At 36.6% G+C, this 19,428-nt stretch overlaps 1 protein-coding gene across 1 annotated transcript in view; it reads left to right on the top strand.

The window, feature by feature from the left end:
* The window catches only part of NRAP (nebulin related anchoring protein), a 52,095-nt gene that overhangs the window by 9,067 nt on the left and 23,600 nt on the right, over positions 1–19,428 (top strand). Inside the window, exons 10-23 of the mRNA XM_018069329.2 lie at positions 1,803–1,907; positions 3,779–3,895; positions 5,622–5,726; positions 6,667–6,774; positions 7,475–7,579; positions 9,944–10,042; positions 10,552–10,656; positions 12,249–12,356; positions 13,178–13,279; positions 13,785–13,982; positions 14,205–14,309; positions 16,563–16,661; positions 18,169–18,273; positions 18,749–18,856. Coding sequence (XP_017924818.1) covers positions 1,803–1,907; positions 3,779–3,895; positions 5,622–5,726; positions 6,667–6,774; positions 7,475–7,579; positions 9,944–10,042; positions 10,552–10,656; positions 12,249–12,356; positions 13,178–13,279; positions 13,785–13,982; positions 14,205–14,309; positions 16,563–16,661; positions 18,169–18,273; positions 18,749–18,856 — 1,569 coding nt within the window. The remainder of the gene's footprint in view (positions 1–1,802; positions 1,908–3,778; positions 3,896–5,621; positions 5,727–6,666; positions 6,775–7,474; positions 7,580–9,943; positions 10,043–10,551; positions 10,657–12,248; positions 12,357–13,177; positions 13,280–13,784; positions 13,983–14,204; positions 14,310–16,562; positions 16,662–18,168; positions 18,274–18,748; positions 18,857–19,428) is intronic.

The following is a 19,428-nucleotide window of genomic DNA, read 5'->3' as shown; positions in this document are numbered from 1 at the left end:
TTGTATTACCCTAAAATATTTGGGATTTTACATTTCTTCCCTTCTGTCCAAATCTACGTCTAGTAATCTGTGAAAAGCAAACCATCCTTGAAGAATATGAGTTTAGAATTGTAGCGATAAAGCCTTCAATTAGTTTCTATCTTTTGAACTACTACAAGTTTTAATAAGAATAAACAAATAAAATGAATTTGAGAAGGCACTAATTACATTTTCAAGCATTAGAATGCTTCTGTCTTTAGAATTGATTTAAGTTTTTTTTCTTTGAAAGTGTCTTTGAAACTTCAGTCACAGACTTCAAATTCAATTTGAGTTTTAATCTTCATAGATTGGATACTGATATTATTAGTCAAATAACATAGAGTCCCGGAAATTAATGGATCTTTCTGAGTAAATTGTGACTTATGATGGGCAAAGGGATTAGATTTCTAACTGTTGAGATCATTTGGTACATATATATCTAACATGAGACAATTTAAGTAACCTTCCTGTAAAATTCCTGTGTGCTAAGCACCAGTTTTGTTTGTGCTTAAAAATCTTAGAAGTGGCTAGAATAATTTTCTTAACATTGGAAATACTGTTTTGTAATATGAACAATATTAGAAATTACATAAAAATTTATTTGAGAAAGAAGAAAAAGACTGATTAGTTTGAAGAATTCAAACTCATGAATGGTATTTTAAAAAACCGACTCAGCTGATTATTCAAGGATATTTTGTATTTTCTATGCCTGTTTATAGAATAATTTAGGCGAGATAGGTATAATTACATTATATTATTCACAAACTTATGGTATGACTTGTCTTACCATGTGATTGATGGTGCACAGAATGACCTGCAATGGATTGTTTTGCACTGAGAATTCACGAAATGGATATCCCAAATATTTATAGTCTTTCCTATCTGTGCTCTCTCTGACATTCTTGGCATGCCACATATTTTCACTTAAACTGCCTCTTTACTATAAAGGACTTACAAAATATTGCAGAGAAGACATATTACAGTGTATCTTACTTGTTTGTGTATTTACCATATTCTCCCCAGATCTTGCCATAGAAAGCTTTGGAGTGACCATTGGGCACTACGATTTGGAAAAAAACTCGAGTATTTTGTTACTAAATTATCAAAAGGGTTTTCAAACTGTCAAACATTTACCCAAAAATTTATCTATAAATAGATTTAAGAGCATTAATTTCACAACAATTGGTTTTTTCTAAATCAAGCAAATGGCATTATAACTCCCTAAGGAGTTTACCAGTTTAATATCTAGGTATTTATGCCTCATTAATTAATCCCTCTTCAAAATATGTTACTGCATCAGAGAAGTTTTATTTTGGGTCAGTTATGATGTGAAAAATGGCCATGGAAAGATCATGCGACCTCTGTAACACCACAGAGGAAGGCTGTGGTTAAACTTGTTAAGTATAAGCAAATCTCCTGTCTGCCCAAACCATTAGGTATTTTTATAATAGTTGAGGGAAACGTGTTGACACAGAGAGAGGCAAGTAGATATCATCTCTGTAAGAAATGAGGTGAGATTAGAAGATGTATATCATTGTATACTTGAATGCTGTCTTGACCACAGCTAATATCTACCTAAAGTTCTCTTGCAATGAAGCACAACTAATTTTACAGGGGTAATTATTTTAACAGATAATTTTATTCTTACATTTAGTAATTTTATTATATTTTTCATTTAAAAAGAAATAATTGAAGCAATGAACCCTCCTACTAACAAGGTCTACAAGGGCTACATGGCCCCACCTGCTCATGTATGATGAGTAAACAGTGTGAATTTTCTTCAGGGATATATGGATGAATTTGAAGAACGCAGAGGGAAAGGAAGCTTTCCTGCTATGATCACTCCAGCTTATCAAAATGCCAAGAAAGCAAATGAATTGGCAAGTGATGTAAGTATGAAACCTGAATCAATACAATTCATAAACAATTAAAACCAGCAGTTTGTCAGAGCAGTGCCTGGGAGGGGAATGCTAAAATTACACTTGAGAAGTAAACAAAAATGACATTTCACTGCATTGCTGGGAACTGAATGGCTCAGGGGATTAATAATATCCATTAATAGAAGGGGGCACAGCTCCAACTTGCATGAGGGAGGAGATGGATGTAGCAACTAATGGGGATCCCTACTGTTAGGTTCACCCTCCTGGCAAATCTGCACCTGTATTATTAATGAAACCTTCAACTGCCTTAATCATCCTGTGGACTGCTGTGGTATTCCCAGTAGTGAATAAATGGAGGATGAATGAACTGTACTGGTTTTGATATTTTGATGTATCATGCCTCTAGCACAAAGCAAGTCATAGGGAGGAAAAGAAACCATAGAATATGACACTGTCACTTCACTAAAGTGAACTTATTTCTAGGCTGGGGATTTTTAGTTTTGAGTGGTAAACTAAAGACTTGGCAAAAAGGTGGTGATGTGTGATTCTTGCATGCAGCCCATCCATTAAAGAGCCTCAGTCCTGTTTGAGGAGACTGTTTCTGGCAGTGGCAAAAAACGGATCAGTCTGTAGGTCACTACCTTCTGACTGCTCTGAAGGGTTCCTGTGAATGACAACCTTTGTAGTGTGGACACCTGTCCCCCATGGGGTTGTCTGAGCTGATGAGCTCAGTCTGTTTTCTGGGGAGCTAACAGATGGTTGAGTCTTTCAGCTTGCATTAGCCTGGACCAGATGTGAGCAGTGAACTAGGGTGAAAGGATCAGTCATGTTCTGTTACCTGAGCTTATGACTGAGAGAATATAAAAAACTTTAAATCCTCTGTGACAATCCCTATTTTGTTTAAACATGGAATATTTAACCTTTCCAGATAAAGATGGCGGTTTCATAGGTTTTCAAAATGTTAATGATCAGTAGTTTCCTTATTAGTTTGTAATACTTGGAGTGAGGAGGAGGATTGGTTCACGGAGGTAAAATTTGCACACTAAAGTTCTTATCAAGCTGTCTTACTGCTTTAAAGCTGGAGAAACTATGTGCAGGCTTGGAAAATAAAAACCCCAAACACTTTGCACTTCAGCACACATAAAGTAATTCAATATTTTGTAAATTATGAATCCTATTTTTGAAGCAGTAACATAAGATGTAGATCATAAAGCATCTCCTCCTATGCAAGAATTACTGAAATATATTCCCAACAGGGGTTTTGCTGGACAAAGTTTGGCAAAAGTATATGTATTATCTCTTTTCACCCATCCGAGCCCAATTTAAGTCAATAACCTGATGTCTAAATTAAATTAACAAGTCCCTTATTTCAATCTCTATTTGGTAGAGAAATACAATTCCCCTAAGAACACTAAGAGTGCAAAAATGTGTAGCTGTTTTAAAAAGCTGGTTTCTACAAAAGGAAAAGTTTGCAGAACATCTGATGACCATCTGCAGTTCTCTGACTAGAGGTCTAAAATCAAAGTACTGAGAATTAACTTCAGTAGTAGAAGAACAGACGAGCTCCAACCAGTCAATAGCCAAGAACCTGCTAGTTATCTATTCAAACTATGAACAACAACCAGTGTTGTTCAAATTATGTATAAAATGGATTAAAAAAAATGCTCTCCAGTAAAATATCTTGACAGGGATTTTAGGGCTGTGGGGTTATATTTGAATTATTTCAGGAAGTAAGTACTTGCAGTGATTCAACTTAGCAATTTCCATTTACTTATCAAAGCAAGAATAGGAAAAATCTTATCCTGACTCATGAAGCGAGTCTAAATAGTAATAATGAGAAAGTAGACATCTATTTTATAATTTTCCCTACTTCTTTTCAGATAAAATACAAGAAAGATCTTTCCAAGATGAAAGGTGCAGCTCACTTTCACTCCCTAACGGCTGAAGACAACCTAGTTCTTAAACAAGCCCAAAGTGTTAACAAGCTTGTCAGTGAGGTGAGGAATCAATCTGTTAACAAGTTCGAGAGCAGCTCATACAAACATTTGTGTCTGATGAGTAAGGACTACAAATATAAAAAGATGTTGTTCTTACTGCACTATATGCAACAAAAATCATCTGTGTGTGACACAGCAACTGGAGAGAAAAGTTCAAGAACAGATCTTCAGATGCTGTTTCCTGGCCTTTCCAATGATCTGCATGAAAACATGGGAAACTAACACCAGGAGGGTATTTCTAATTCTGACCACATGAAGAATAGAAATCTGAAAAAAAAACCCCAAACCTGAATTGTGCTCTTAATGTGCTATTAAATATAACCACAAGTGCTTTAGGATGACTTGTGTGTGTACCTTAGAGTATTTAAAAAAAAGTTTTTCTATTAATTAAAAAATAACATGAACAAAGCCAAAATTTATACCATTCTGTTAATGCAGATTTCTGTTTTCTTCCATAATGTGAAAACCTGTGAGTTACTGATAATTGATTCTTTTTCTGCTTGGCAAGGGAAGATTGCTAGAGAATTCTCAGTAGATTCTGAATTATTAATTTATTTATAGTGTCATATCAGCTATAAAGCTATTAATAAATGTGAGTTTCTAGAACTTCCCCATGGCAGTTTTAAAAACTTATACTCTTGAGATGTCAAAGTATAAAACCTTCAATAATGAAAAACCCCTGGAACTAGGACTAGAAGGGGCCTCCTGGGCCAATGATTCCTGGTTCCTGCTGTTTTGACACAGTATCATATTATCCTCCTCTTCTAATTCCTAGCCTACATTTATTGCTGTCCACTTTATTACTCCTGTGTTTTGTGCTAACATTGCCTTTTAGTTTAAAAAGTTCTTCTCCCTGCATGACTACCTTTTTGAGATGTTTACAGATATATAATTTTCTTCTCTCTGCCTTTGATTTCTTAGACTAAGCAAGCTAAATTCTTTTTGTCTCTCTCAGTCTGTCACTGCAGCTGTTACAGGCTGAGTACACGTTCCTTAAACAGGAAGGATTATAAGAGTACATAAGTTCTTGATGAGGTCTTGCTGGAACCTGGTACATAGCACATGTAATTCCCAGTGCCTGCTCAAAGGTCTCCACATGGCTGTGTTACTTTTGCACCTTGACTTATTTCTGTGGTCATCCTACACATGAACAATTTTCTCTTTCTTAGCCTTTTCAAGTGATGAGCTCTTGTAGCTGAAATTTTTATGACTACTCCCCATATATATTAAATTCTACATTGCTGAATTTAGTCCCATTTCCAGTAACCCTTTTAATACCACCCCCGATATCCTACTTAGGAGCAAAGGTACTTGATGAAAATATCAAACCTGTTCTGTATTTAAACTGACTCTGAAGGATTCTTCTGGTAAACTTTCCCCTGTTCAATCCTTTCTGCTTTTTTTTTTTTTTTATTTGCTCCATGCTCACCTTAAAATTCCTTTGTTTGTCATTGTTTTTGTTAATAATTTTCCTCATGTCACTGTCTCATACACTTTGCAGAGGTCCAAATGGATGGAATTGTTTGCATTTCTTTTGCTTATAAAATGAGAACTGAGTATATGAAAATTCTCCTCGTATTAATTTTCATCATATGCCATCTGATGAAAACTGTGTATCAAAATCTCAGAAGAGTTGGTCTGGCTAATAAAAATTGTGCGAAGGAACTTGACAGAGCAGATTAAGGTTTCACTGTATCTTCCCCTTTTGCATTTTTTTTTTACTAAGGTGGAGTACAAGAAGGATCTTGAAAACAACAAAGGCTACAGCATGAACTACTGTGATACTCCACAGTTCAAGAATGTGAGCAAGGTCTCAAAATTCACCAGTGATGTAAGTTTTCAGCACCTCGTGTGTGGCTTGCTTAACCTGGCAGCTATTGGAATCACAAGTCATCTGTGTGTGTGTGTTTCAGAGAAGCATGCACTGGAAATGTGATTATAACTGATTTTTACCCATGTCTGTACAGCACCTATCCTAGTGTTTCCTGATGAATAACTGGGACTCATTTTAAATAGGATTAAGAAAAGAACTTTTATGGTATATAGATGAGAGATTGCTTACAATGGACTGCTAATCTAGAGGAGTATCTGTCAGTTATTACTGTTTTCTGTCATAATTATTATTTCTTTCATTGTGTGTGTCCATGTCCTGACTGGAAAGTTAGGCAGAAGATACTTCACCAGAGTTCATGCTAGAGAGAAACATAATTACTGTGTTAAAGTAATCAGTGTTAATAATTATATAACTTGTATCTCATGATCATGAAATATAATTTTGTTTCATACTGCCTCCTACCATTTTCTGAAATCCCAGAAGAGCAAATCTTTTACCATACAGTTTAGATGGTAGAGTGATTAATGTTTCTTGTCAAATTCCCCACTCTGGGCTTGGTGAAAGATGCACCAAAACAGCCAAATTTTGTTTATTTGTTAATGTACAAATATTGCCTCCCTGGAACTTTTCCCTAGGATTTATTTCTGTTGAAATAATATGCAGCAATTGAATGCAGAGGTATCTTCTTTATGTGGCATCTGAGTGATATGAAGAACACGTAAATGACATCTTGTAAAACAGGAAACTCACAGAAGGTTTTTTTTTAAATTTTTTAAAGTACCAAGGTTGTGGACTAATGAGTTTCTGTATTGACGCAACACTAGTAGACCACAGCTGAAATAATTTGTCTCCCTACTGTGAAATATGGAATAGTACAACTGAACATATTTTCTCAGAGCATTTTTGCTTACTTTTTTTTTTTTTTTTTTTTGTACAGCTTAAATACAAAGAAACCTACCAGAATGAAATGAAAGGTCATTATGCAGGCGTCGGCATGGACAAGCGAATGCTACATGCCATGAAAGTTGGCACACTGGCAAGCAATGTAAGTCTCTTTTAATCACACCTGGATGGTTGGTGCCTGCTTGTCTTTCGTTTTTTCCAGAATTAAGTTGATAGAAAACTTTAGATCATATTTTACTGGGGATCTGAAGAACAGACATGTTGGGAAGAGGGGAGATTCTGGAAACCCTTTTGTACTGATTTATAGCTCACTGTGTGGAAGAAGTTAAAATAAGAAATTTCAGTGATCTGGCAACATACTGAGATCCTTCGGTTTTCTTTGACATCAGTAGGATGCTGAAAGTTGTTTGTCACCACCCCCAGGGTCAGACCTTTGCTAAAAAAACAGTCTTTAATGAAGATTTCTGGATTCCAATTTAATTTACTGGGTTAGTCAAGAAGCTATTTCATTACACACCATTCCTTCAAGTACATTATTTACAAATCTGTAAGAAGCTCGAGAACTAAGCAGAAAGATAAAAGAGATGTGTCATAGGTGGAAGTTAAGTTAATGCTCCCACTGCTGGCATTGGATTAATTGAGGAGCTGAAAAAGAATCAATTAGTGGCTAAACTATGCAAATAATTTCATTTTCTTTGTCACTCATGACATTGAACTTACTTTGTTTCCTACATTTAATATTAATATTATTGTTTCTCCTTTCCTCTTGACTGATTATTATTCAAACAAATGACAGCTGAAAAAAAAAGAATGATTTTTTTTTTGTTCTCCTTGTGTTTCAGATAGCCTATAAATCTGATTACAAACATGATGGTGTTGACTACAATTACCCAGCTACTCTCACTCCTTCATACCAGACAACAAGGAAGTTGGTCCCTTTGAAAGATGTAAATAATTTCATGTTTGGTTTGGTTTTTTTTCCTATGAGTTGCACAGCTCATCATCTCTCTGTAGGAGAGATTGTGATAAATTGTATGTGTCAAACAATGATTTAATCATGGGAGCAAACAGCTAGTGATAACAAAGCAAAAGCTGCAGTGTCAAGGGGTCTCAGAGGAGGAGGAAGTGCTGCCATGTCCTATTGTTGGCTTCAGTTCAGCACAGATTGTACAGTGATGTGAAATGAGTGACTTCTGTCCTGTCCCTGCTCTGTGCTGCAAAACGTCTCGCCATCCTGGACAGCTTTAGCAACAGCATCAAGCACTGAAAGGATGCTGAGACTGAAATAGCTGTCTCATCCATTGTAAATTCCCTGAAGATACATGTTCCCTTTTGAAGGGGAACTGACTGGTCACATAAATGTCCATAAGCCTGCAGTCCATGCAAAAGAGATGCCCTCTGTGCTTGGGGTTGAGTTCCTGATGGAAGGGGGTGAGGAAATTCATGTACTGCTGTGGTTATATATGTTCTACAGATAAATGGAGGATGGCAGACTCCACAGCATAACATACTTTCACCTCTCACAAGCATTAAAAGCTTGATTGATCTCATCTATGATTGGGAACTTAACCTGGGCCTTAGGATCACAGTCACTAGGCATCATGTATAAAATCAACAGGAAGAGAGCAGAAGCTGTACAAGGTGTTTCTGACTACCTAAGATGTACATAACCTGTTTCTTGCCATTGAAATTGCAGAAAAAACCAGAAGCAATATGCCTTAGAGAGGTCATTAACATTATATTAGACTTACCTGGGCATAAATACCTCTTCCAAGAAAGAGGTGGTAGCATGAATAGCCAGAACTGAGAACTCTCATGTTTTTGAGGAAGTACTTGATATACTGCAGCTGTAAGGTGAACTATTGCCTCTTCAGTAGTAATTTCAGCTTTATCTTTGTGAAAAATTAAAAAACTAAAGTTCAAGGTTTGATTGCTTAGTGTCTGAGAGAACTGCATTCTTGAAGAATTCAAAGAAAGTATGAATTCATGTCCAAAATGTACAATACCTTTCAGCACTACCTGTGAGTCTACAATTCATGTCAACATCTGCGTTTGAAACATGGAAATCAACTGGCCACAGACACTCAGTTGCACTTGTCATGATCATCATCTAGTATTTTGAAATAGTCCCAGGACTCGTCTGCTCCCTGATAACCAGCTTTGTTACTCTGAACTTTTTTAGGAATACAATTCTCTCACACACTAAGCAATCACAAGTAGCAATAAATGCATAGTTTCAGTTAAAAAGAAATGATCCCTTTCTGTGGATTTAAAATTCTCTCTGTCTCTGAGGAAGCAAATGAACTGTTTTAAGTACCTTGATCACTTTGGACCTGTGAGATAATTCAGCCCTTTCTTCATAGTTTTTGCCATTCTGGCAGAATGAGCAAATTTATGTGAGGATACCTGAAATAAGAAGGTTCTCATTAAAATAGTTTCAGTAACTCAAAGTCTCTAGAAATGTACTCCACTTTAATGGAAAAAAAGTGCTCTTGAGAAATGAGTTCTACGCAATGGGATTTGCAATGTTTGCAAAGTGGTGATTAACTACAGTGACTATTAATTAAGGCCTACAGAGAAAAATAATTGTGTTCTGTAGTATAGCACTGAGTTCTTTGGCAGCAACAGGTTTGAAAGAAAGCTTTGCTATGATTTTTTAATCTTGCATAATTTTGGGCTTCTTTAGCTTATTATTGTTGCTACCTTGTTAATTTGTTAGGAAAGTAGTGGGCTCCAATCCTGATGGCTGATGTTAAAATGACTTCTCTTTGGTACCATATGTTTTTCTTTTCTCATCATCCGCACAAAACTTTCACCACACACAAAACTTCTGTGATTAATTATTACAGTACAACTCAGTAAAGAAAAAGGGTAAGAAAGTCCATTTGCTCTGTGCAGTGTTATGCTGGACAGACCTCTTAATAGACAGTTATAGTATTCCTTGTCTGAGAAAGATAAAAATGGACTAAGTGATGGTTAAGAATACCAGTCTTACAGCAGTGTTTTGGGGACCAGCTAGTGCTGCATCTTTTTAAGAATTTGTGGGTTTGATGGGGAGGGGTTATAAGGAACTTCATTTTCAAGGTGGGATAAAAACTGTGATCTCAGACTAGGAAATTTTCAGAGCATTAGCTCAGGTCTAACCCAAAAGATCCTGACATTTTTCCTTATCTCAGTTTATTACGGTTTTAGTAATGTTTTATCCAGAGTGTTATTTAACAAAACTTTGTCTATTCAATCTCTCATTTTCCAGTCTGACCATTTCTTCCTTTATTAAATCTTTTTTTTTATTTTATTTTATCTTAAATTAGGTAAATTACAGGCAAAGCATAGACAAGCTGAAGTACAGCTCTGTTGCCAACACTCCACAAATTGCTCAAGCCAAAATAAATGCGCAGCAGCTCAGTGATGTAAGTTCTGTCATCATTAGCCAACATCATTTATTAGAATTATGAGATAATTTGATTTCAGACCATTTATAGTTCATCAGCAGATTTATAGCAAAACCAGGAATACATACTGAATGAAATCACTTCCAACCATATAGCAAGCATACCAGTAGGTCTAATGCTTGTCTCCATTTTTAAGATTTGTGTTAGTGTGCTTTGTTAGGAATTTATCTCCTGTGTATTTATTAATGCATGGTTTTTAATAATATCTTTTGTACTTATAGATAATCAGTAACTCTTCCATTTATAGAATAATGTTATGCTTCCTACTAATTAGGTTAGAAGTTATGAAGTTATGAAGTTATAATTGCCTTATTGCCCTCATATTTACATCAGCCATACTTATGAGAGTATCTAGAATGTGTGGCACTAATGGCCTTAAATTTAACAGCAATCAATCAGTCTAATGGTCGTATTTTTAGTGAGTTAAAAATAACTAAGATTCTTGTTGACCTTTTCAATATATGCAGTTGAACTACCGAGCTGAGTATGAGAAGACCAAAACAAACTACACTCTGCCTCAGGATGTACCTCAGCTAGTGAAAGCAAAAGCCAACGCTGAGTTATACAGTGAGGTAGGTCAAGCCACTTGGAAATGTTGGCATTCATGATGCTGTTAACAGATAGAAATGAATATAAATATAAACATGATGATACTGTTTCTGAAAGCATTTAGCATTTATCATCCATCTTTATACTAAACAACATGAAATATGGTACCCAGAATAGATAGGAATCCAATCTCAAGGACAGTGAAACCACTAGACTTTTTTTTTTCAAGACATTTTCAGATTATTTGAATTTCTTTAGTAAATTAGTATTCACAAAATTAACTGCTTCTGAGGTGATGTTTGCATGAAGAACCAACATTTTCACAGTTCTAATAACTCAAAGCCCACTGAAGTCAGTGAGAAGAAACAAACTTGAATCAAGCCCACTGTTGCTACCATTCATAATTCATGACAATATATAGTGATTCACTGAGAGACTTGAGTGCTAAAATCAAGTGCTTGCAGGAAAAATTGATCTTCTATTTTATTTTTAAAACATTTTTCAAGCCTTCATTGTTGTAGATAGTTTTGGAGGGCAAAAAACCCAATAAGATAAATAAGTGGAAAATGAGAAAAAAACCTTCAAACATTCCTGGTGTGACTTATTTTTTAGCTAGTTTCATAATTTTTCATGGTTGTGAGTTGGCCTTACTGGAAGTTTTTCATATCTTGTGTTCTTCCTCTAAGTTTTATTTGCAGTGGTGCAAATAAAAAGTTGCAGTAGTGGAGAGTTGTGGAGTATCACCCTTTGTGGCTATAATGTGTTGGGATGCATGCTCATTGTTAGAAACTGGTAAAACATAAACATACAAGAAGCCAAATCCAGAAACTGGGGCTTCCTGGAGACTTCATTAGGTGCATGCATACTATGCATGAAGGCATACTTGATCCTGCTCTACTGGAATTTCAAGTGGAATCTGGAAAAAGAGCTTAAAAAATATTCCTTTTACTTCCACTAACTTTCAGAAGTTAAGCACGTGATTGTCATGCATTTAGTCTACATTTGTGGTTTGTGTGGCTCATGAGTGTGATTTCGAAGAAAATCTGATCATAAGGGCTGCTCCACTGAGCTGTGCTTCACATTGTGGGGTGGTCTCAGAGCACACAAGCTGAATGCAGCCAAACTGAAAGATGCTCTCCAGCAGCTCATATAAAGAACTGCAGCTACAAATATACATTTGGTGCATGGGACCTGACTAGTTCTAGTCTGGGGAGTGGAAATGAAAAATCCTGAAATGGGCAGTGCGACATTTGATTCTTAGCACCAGCTGCTCTGTCCTATAGATCAGCTCCTGTAGGTCTACACTACTTGCATAAGAAGACATAACCAGAGGCACTTTTGAAAAACCTTCTCTCCCCTGTGTCTGTTTGAAAATGGGAACTGTTGGTGCATGTTCTGGAATTTAAAGTGCCTGTAAACTCCAAGAAAAAAAATTCTCGACTCAATCCTGGACAATTAATTAGCTCAAAATGATAATGAACTATGACTTAAGAATATTCCAGTTTGTGGACTGAGCATTTTTAAGCTTCTGTTTTGCTCTTAATCATTTTCATGTTTCTTTGAAGATTTTGTGTGTTTATGTGTTAGTGACATATTGCTGTCTTTCCTTTCTCAGATTAAGTACAAAGAAGGCTGGGAGAAGAGTAAGGGCCGGGGCTTTGAAATGAAACTTGATTCTCTGCCTTTACTTGCTGCCAAAGCTTCAAGGGATCTTGCCAGTGATGTATGTTATATTTAGTTACCTAGGAATTATTCTTTATATAAGTCTCTATAGCCCAGGGAAATAAAGCTTAGCTGGCTTCATCTGGATTTTTAAGTCCTGCATTTGGTTGTCCTTCTTTCTCGCTGGCTAATGAACAGTTGGAAACTTTCTCAGATTCTGCTATCAAATTTCACTCTCTGAAAATTACTTTCTATTAAATCAAGTGTACAGAGCAAAGCAAAATTTGCACAATAGCCCCATAGTAAAATTCAGTGTTTTGAATTGTTTATAGCCTCAAAATTGCTGTTATCATTCACTGCAAAGGGAATGCATATTTCTTTAATCTGCTTCTTTAACATAAACAGATGTATGTAAAAAACTTTCCAAACAAAATCTTTCTAAACAACTTATATTATGGTTCTTGCCCTTTGCAGAGGCAGAAAAGGCAGAAACTTTTTTCTGCAGCTGGAAAGTGTTCAGCAGTGATGGAGATTATGAAATCTCACCTCATTAAGAAAATCAAATCTTGAATTCCTTGCTTGAATTGATCTCTTATCTTTGCCTTTAAGAACCAGATAATTTAACTAATCAGAAGACTTTAAGTTTTTAAGCATATCCTCCTCAGAGGACTGAGCCTTAAAGAATGAGGTTAAACACCTCTTAAATGAGACCAGCTTTGTACCTCTGGAATTTCTGAGAAAATGTAGGAAATCTGAAGTGTCAAAGTGAGAATCAGATTAAGTCCTTCTAAATTTTTACCATCCAAATCATTATTGAAAAACACATTGCTTATCTCTCGAGTAATAGGAAATGTCGTTTGACTTGAATTATTTTTTTCACAGGTTAAATATAAAGAAGAATATGAAAAAACAAAAGGAAAAGCAATTGGAACCAAAGATTCAAGGCTTTTGCACTCTCTGCAGGTGGCCAAGATGTTTAGTGAGGTAAATTATTCCTCTTACTCCAAAGATGTTTTTCATAATTATGAATCTTTCAGCAGCAATGTGCGGTCTACCACTGTTACTGCTTTCACTGTAAGAAATTGTTGGAAGCATTTAACAAAATTGGTTTCCTTCCTCCCTCTGTTAATCTGCAGTGATTGCACAGTATATTTGTTTTCATAGGACATTTTGGGTTATGGTGTCCTTATTTTAGGGTAGGAAAATAATACCCCATTAAAACCTCAATATAAAAAGAAATCATATTAAAACCACAATATTAACATTTCTACAGAGAACTTTCAAGTCAAGAAAGGTATGTTTAAAAGTAGGATGTAATGTGATAGAGAAAATTCATGCTAGCATCTGATTTGCCCCTTATAAGAGCTGATTTCTACATGTTTGTTTTTTTTTTCTTAATTTGCGCAAGGACCCAAACAAGAGTGGTGATTTAAGATAGCTTTGCAATCTACTGATACAAACAACTTATTTTCATTCCTTCTATTTCTAGATTGCCTACAAAAAAGATTTTGAGGCGAGTAAGGCCCATTTCCATCTACCTATGGATATGATAAACCTGAGACATGCTAAGAAGGCTCAGGCACTTGCTAGTGACTTAGATTACAGAAAGAGACTCCATGAGTACACAGTGCTTCCAGAGGATGTGAAGACCAAATGGGCAAAGAAGGCTTATGATCTCCAGAGTGATGTAAGATGATGTACACTCAGCTTAAATGTTACAAGCAGTAAGAGGGCTTATAGAATTTTTCCATTTCATGTTAGTTCTCATTTCATATCGATGCTGTCTGATTGTACTGTGACTTTTTAAAATGCCTTTGCAATGTCTTTGAAACTGGAAAGGCTGCACATGTTCTCTTGGAAATATTATACCTGTGGACCTTGTGCCAATAAATGTAATTTTCCCCTACAGCTTCAATATAGGGCAGATCTGATGTGGATGAAAGGAGCTGGGTGTATCACAGAAGGAAGTCTTAACATACAACAAGCCAAAAAGGCAGGAGATTTGGTCAGTGAGGTAAGCAAAATGCTCAGGATTCTGCCTGTTTTAAGGTTTATACACATTCATACCACTACAATACATGGAATAGGTAAGGAATTCCTAATAAGGAATACCTGATAGATGATAAAACTGTTGAACATCATTTAGTTATTCTATCGTTTAGGAGTTCTTCAGTTAAAGATTAAAATTATGTTCTCCCATTACATGATTATTGTATCAATTTGTGAGGCAGAAGTCCCCATAGTTGTGCTTCCACCTCTTTTCACTCACCCACGCATGGAGCAGAAGAGCATTGAATTTCCTATGGCACATGCTACATGAAGAGCACAGAGGTTTTAAGGAGTAATATTGAAAAATTAGATATTTGTTAGCCGTGCTTGAAAATTTCCTTACTCTTTAGCAAGTAAGGGCTGTGACTTCAGTGGCAGCTTCAGCTTTTGCTGATTTTCGTTACATTCTCTTGATTAATTCATGGTTTTGCACTGCCATTAACCTTATGGAAGTATACTTCCTCAGCTGCTTAGCTATGGTTGAGTTGTCTCACTAGTGCCAGGAAAAATAGAGGACAGAGAGAAGAATAAATTAGGGGAAGTTTGACAAGAAGGATGAAATACCTCTTAGTTCTGGAAGAAGAAACAGAAGCCAGTTAGTTACTGGGGATCACATTCTGATACCTTGGGTCTCTGACATCCTCTCACTACTTCTGCAAGGGGAAAAAAACCAAACTTAGAAACAAAAGAAGAGCAGCTACTCTCAGATCTGGTGCCTTGCTAGGGACAGACTGACATCTGCTGCTGGGGGGTGCAGTAGTAATAATCACTTCCACAAATATTAATCCATAATGATCTGCCTTTACATTCCAGTGCCGTGTAAGGCCAAGAGATGGCTGACAGTCACTTAAACTGGAGACTGGTGGATATTATTTGAGAGATCTCTACTGCCATACAAAGCCTGGCATTTTGTCATTTCTTTGCAGAATGTCACTACATTGTGTTCCATGCAATGTGACAAAACATGCTGGTTTTAATCTGCCTCCCTCCCTTCCAGGTTCCTAAAATAAAGCTATGAGCACCTCTTTGAAGTGCTGCATGCTTTTTTAACTTCTGTTTTGTGTTCCCCTAGCAGAGACACAGTGTAAACTGATCTGTTCACCCATCAGTTCAAACAGAAGAATTTCTCTCCTGAAATGCTGAATAATGAAAAAAAAATGCATTTAAAACCTTTCTAGATGAAATGCCCCACTTCATGGTTAGAATAAGAATTTGACTAAAGTATACAAAAAGTGTTTGCTTGGTCTCCCCTATCATGCCGTGGTCTTGAAATATAGTGCTGCATTTCCTTGTACTATGACAAAGATAGAAAGAGATGCTTATCCCACTCTCACGAGTGATGCAGAATGCTGAGGCAAAGACATTGATTACAAACAGGTTTGATCTAAAGCCTGATGAAGGCTGTTGAAGTTTTCTGTTCCCTTTGGTATGTTTCAGATGTAAAACAAAAATTAAAAAGGAATAAAAGTAAGGTTAGTCTCACTTACCAAACTAAAACTCTTAGTCTCTACACATTTGTCCATTCAAATAGATTTTATATAAGTGCTGGTACCAGAAGAAGAATATAGGAAAATGTTTTTTCCCATAGCCAAGACTTGAGCCTTAAGCAGGTCTCTCATAGCTGTTGGCCACAGAAAGGCTTGACTGCAGTGTCTATGCTGAGCTCTGCTTTGAAAAGAACTGTGACATGATGGGGAAGATTTTGAATTCAAATTACTTTCAGGACATTGAAATTGCTTGCTCTAATTTAATTTTTATCTTAATAACTTAAAAATATCTCAGTAGCATATGTTCAGTGATTTGAACCACACATGCACATACTTGGGAAGCCTCATGGAAGAAAATGAGATACTAATACAGACTATGTGGCTTATGAGCTCTCTTGGGTCCTGACTTAATCATACCCAGTTTGTGAACCCCAGTCATTGGCTGGTGTGCAACCTAGGTCTTATAAGATATGTAGATAGTACATCTGGCACCAAAGAGTATCCATGCTTGGAGTGTCAGCAACAATGCATTTGGCATGCTCTTGTACTACCCTTCTCACCTCAAAATACCAGCACTGGGTAGTATTTGGCAGCTTATTTTGTTGACACCTGTTCTGAATTTCCAGGGTACTTTTGGCTCTATCAGTCATGTACTTTTTGAAAGTGCTACATTCTGGGGGGAGGGCAAGTAGTGTAAAAAATTGTATGTAACTTGCTTTAATTTGCTACAGAAAAAGTACAGGCAGAAGGCTGATGCTCTGAAGTTCACCAGTGTGGCTGACAGTTCTCAGATCAAGCATGCCAAGAAAAGCCAGGAACTTCAAAGTGATGTGAGTCTTTAACTGAATTTGTCTCTTTGCAAGTAGTTTACTCATAATGTGTCCATTCCTGACATAGGTACACACCAAAGTGATGACGGAAGAGAACCCAGTCATGAAGCCTTTCAACATATAAAATTTCTCCAGATTTATTTCTAATATTTATTAATAATATTAATATTTATTGTTTATGTTTAATACTCCCATGGAGTTCTTTGAACTAGAGCAACAATGACAAAAACCAAACACCAATCGGAATGGAAACAGAGGCTTCTCATAAATGATGTTACAGACCAGAAAAGGAGGGGATATCTCTACAGACAGTCTTGGTGACAAACTTGTGGGTGGTGTAGACTGGATTCAAGTATGGCTGAAATGTATTCTTGACAGGATACCTGAGTATTCCAGAGTCATTAATGTCATCTGCACAAAAATTGGTTATCCATGTGGTATTAAAGCAAGGAAGGAAGATGGAGGGAAAACACAGTATTCCCAGGTGACAGTAGACATTAGCACAGGAACTGATATACATCCATCCCAGGTTCTGTGTTTCCCTCCACTGAGGGCCCTGTCAGACTACTTAAAGTTGTATCAGCCCTGTTAGACCACTCATTCTTCAGCTGTTATTATTTTCCTTTTCTGAGTCCTCTGTGTCAATAAAAACCTGGCACTTCCTTGAATGAATGTTGTGTCAAACGTGACACCAGACTGAATCAGAGGAGAGCACCGGTCTCCTGACTCCTGTTATTTATCTCTTGTGTACTGGACATGCTACCTTTCTGTACGTGTTTTGAAGTCAGAACAGTAACCATGGATTTAGAGGTTTATAGTAGGGACATTTTTTTTTTCTTTTCTGTGAGATGTAAGAAATGTAATACTCTGTGAAACGGGACATCTTTTCATCGTTTTTCAGCAGCTCCTCCAACAGCTTTGTGGGCTAAAACAGAGCAATTCATTTCTCTGTTGTCGTAGCCCTGGGAGGTGATTGGAGATGGAGATGATTGCTACTTGGATCATAAAAGGTCCTTGATATTTTCATTCAAAGCTGGAACATTAGTCCTCACTGGAGTATTATGTTAGTGATTACATTTAGGTCACAAATGTTCTCTGCAGATTCAATTACTTAGTATTCTTCATTTCATGCCTAAAATTCTCTGTTTCTGTGTCCTATTAAAGACTTTCATTGTACTTAAAAAGTAGCTGCAGTTTAACATTGGATGAAATATGCTCTTGCATACATTTCATACAGAGTATAAATTACTGCCAGCTTTATAGCCAGCTAAGTTATGTATCTTCTTCCAGTTTCCCTGAAATTTAACCATGAGTAGTTTGGTCAACCTGACTCTTTAGGTCAGCTTTTAAATTAATATTTGACAAAAAAAAAATTCAAGATGTTAAAGAATAACCAAATAAATTGACCCTAAAAAATCCCTGAATATTTGGGCTGTTTTAATCAGTATTCCTTCAACATTAAATGTGGGCTGCTGCTTGCTGACCATGCTTTGCTTTCTGTGGACAGGTTGCCTACAGGTCAGGAAAAGAGCAGTTTCTTCATCAGTACACCATCAGCAAAGATGACCCTGTCTTCATACTGGCCAAAGCAAATGCTGCCAATATCAGTGAGGTACTGTGTAAGAGAGATTTGGATTCCTTCACTCCTGTGAATAGTTACAGCTGCTGTTGAATTATTTGTTCTGTAGGTAAAAGTTAGGTTCTTTCTCTGAGAAGGTCCATGTGTTTTAGATGTAAAAACTTTATATCTAAATTTAATTACTTGCTCTTAGTAAATACCAGTCACATTTGCTGTTCTGAAGACTTGCCACTTTTAGAGTTTGAAGCTGTGCATTTTTCACATGCTTCCAGAGAAGTGGCACATTGACAGTTTCACTGGAACCAGTGAGATAATGGGGTTACAGTAACCATAATATCCACAGTTACAGTATGTAAGTGGAGACACCAGGATCGGATCCCTAGTCATATGGTTGATGGGCATGGAATGTACAAGGGACTCATGCTACTTGAGAACTTTCACTGTGAATATGGAACAAATAGAATATCTTTATAGTAATAAAGAGACTGTGTTATTGTCATCTCTTTAGAAACTCTACAAAAGTAGCTGGGAGAAGCAGAAGGAAAAAGGATTTGTGCTTCATCTGGATGCTTTGTCATTCTTGACAGCAAAGGCAAAGAGGGATCTGGCAAGTGATGTGAGTATGGAGTCCATCATCCTTCTTTATCCTTAGGACAGCTGACATTCCTGGTTGCTGCTAGTGTTGGGGATCTGTCACATATGTCTCAGTGCCCTGAGCCACCCTCACTCGATTCACGCTAAGGAGCAATGGAGGAGTTGTCTGGGTGATTGGCATTCCATAATTAGTCAGAAGGCTTGCTCTGAGCAATTCAGAGCTTTCCCCCACATGCTGACTATGTTTTCCTATTCTCATTTTGACCAGAGGGTGAATTTTAGAACTCAAAATAAAGCAGAAATCTCCTGTGAAACATCATAACTTAATACGTCTATGCCTGGCCAGAAAATTCCTGCAAGAGCCTTCTGACCTCAGAGCTTGAAGAATGTTGTTTTTCCTAAAGAGAACCAAAAAGAAAAGATTTCTTACAGCTTTTTGTGAACATATTATTATTGAGAAAGCGTTTATTCTTTATAAACACTAATTTCTAAGGTATTACAGTTCTCCTTTGCAAATGATCTTCTTACTTACTTTATTGAGGACCCAGCATGTCATAACGGTGACAGACTATTGTTTTACACTGGTAGAGCTGT

The sequence above is a fragment of the Manacus vitellinus genome, unplaced genomic scaffold, assembly GCF_001715985.3.
Source record: "Manacus vitellinus isolate BGI_N305 unplaced genomic scaffold, ASM171598v3 scaffold_15_pilon, whole genome shotgun sequence".
In the NCBI taxonomy this organism is placed as follows: Eukaryota; Metazoa; Chordata; class Aves; order Passeriformes; family Pipridae; genus Manacus; species Manacus vitellinus.
This window is presented reverse-complemented; position numbering and strand designations above follow the sequence as displayed.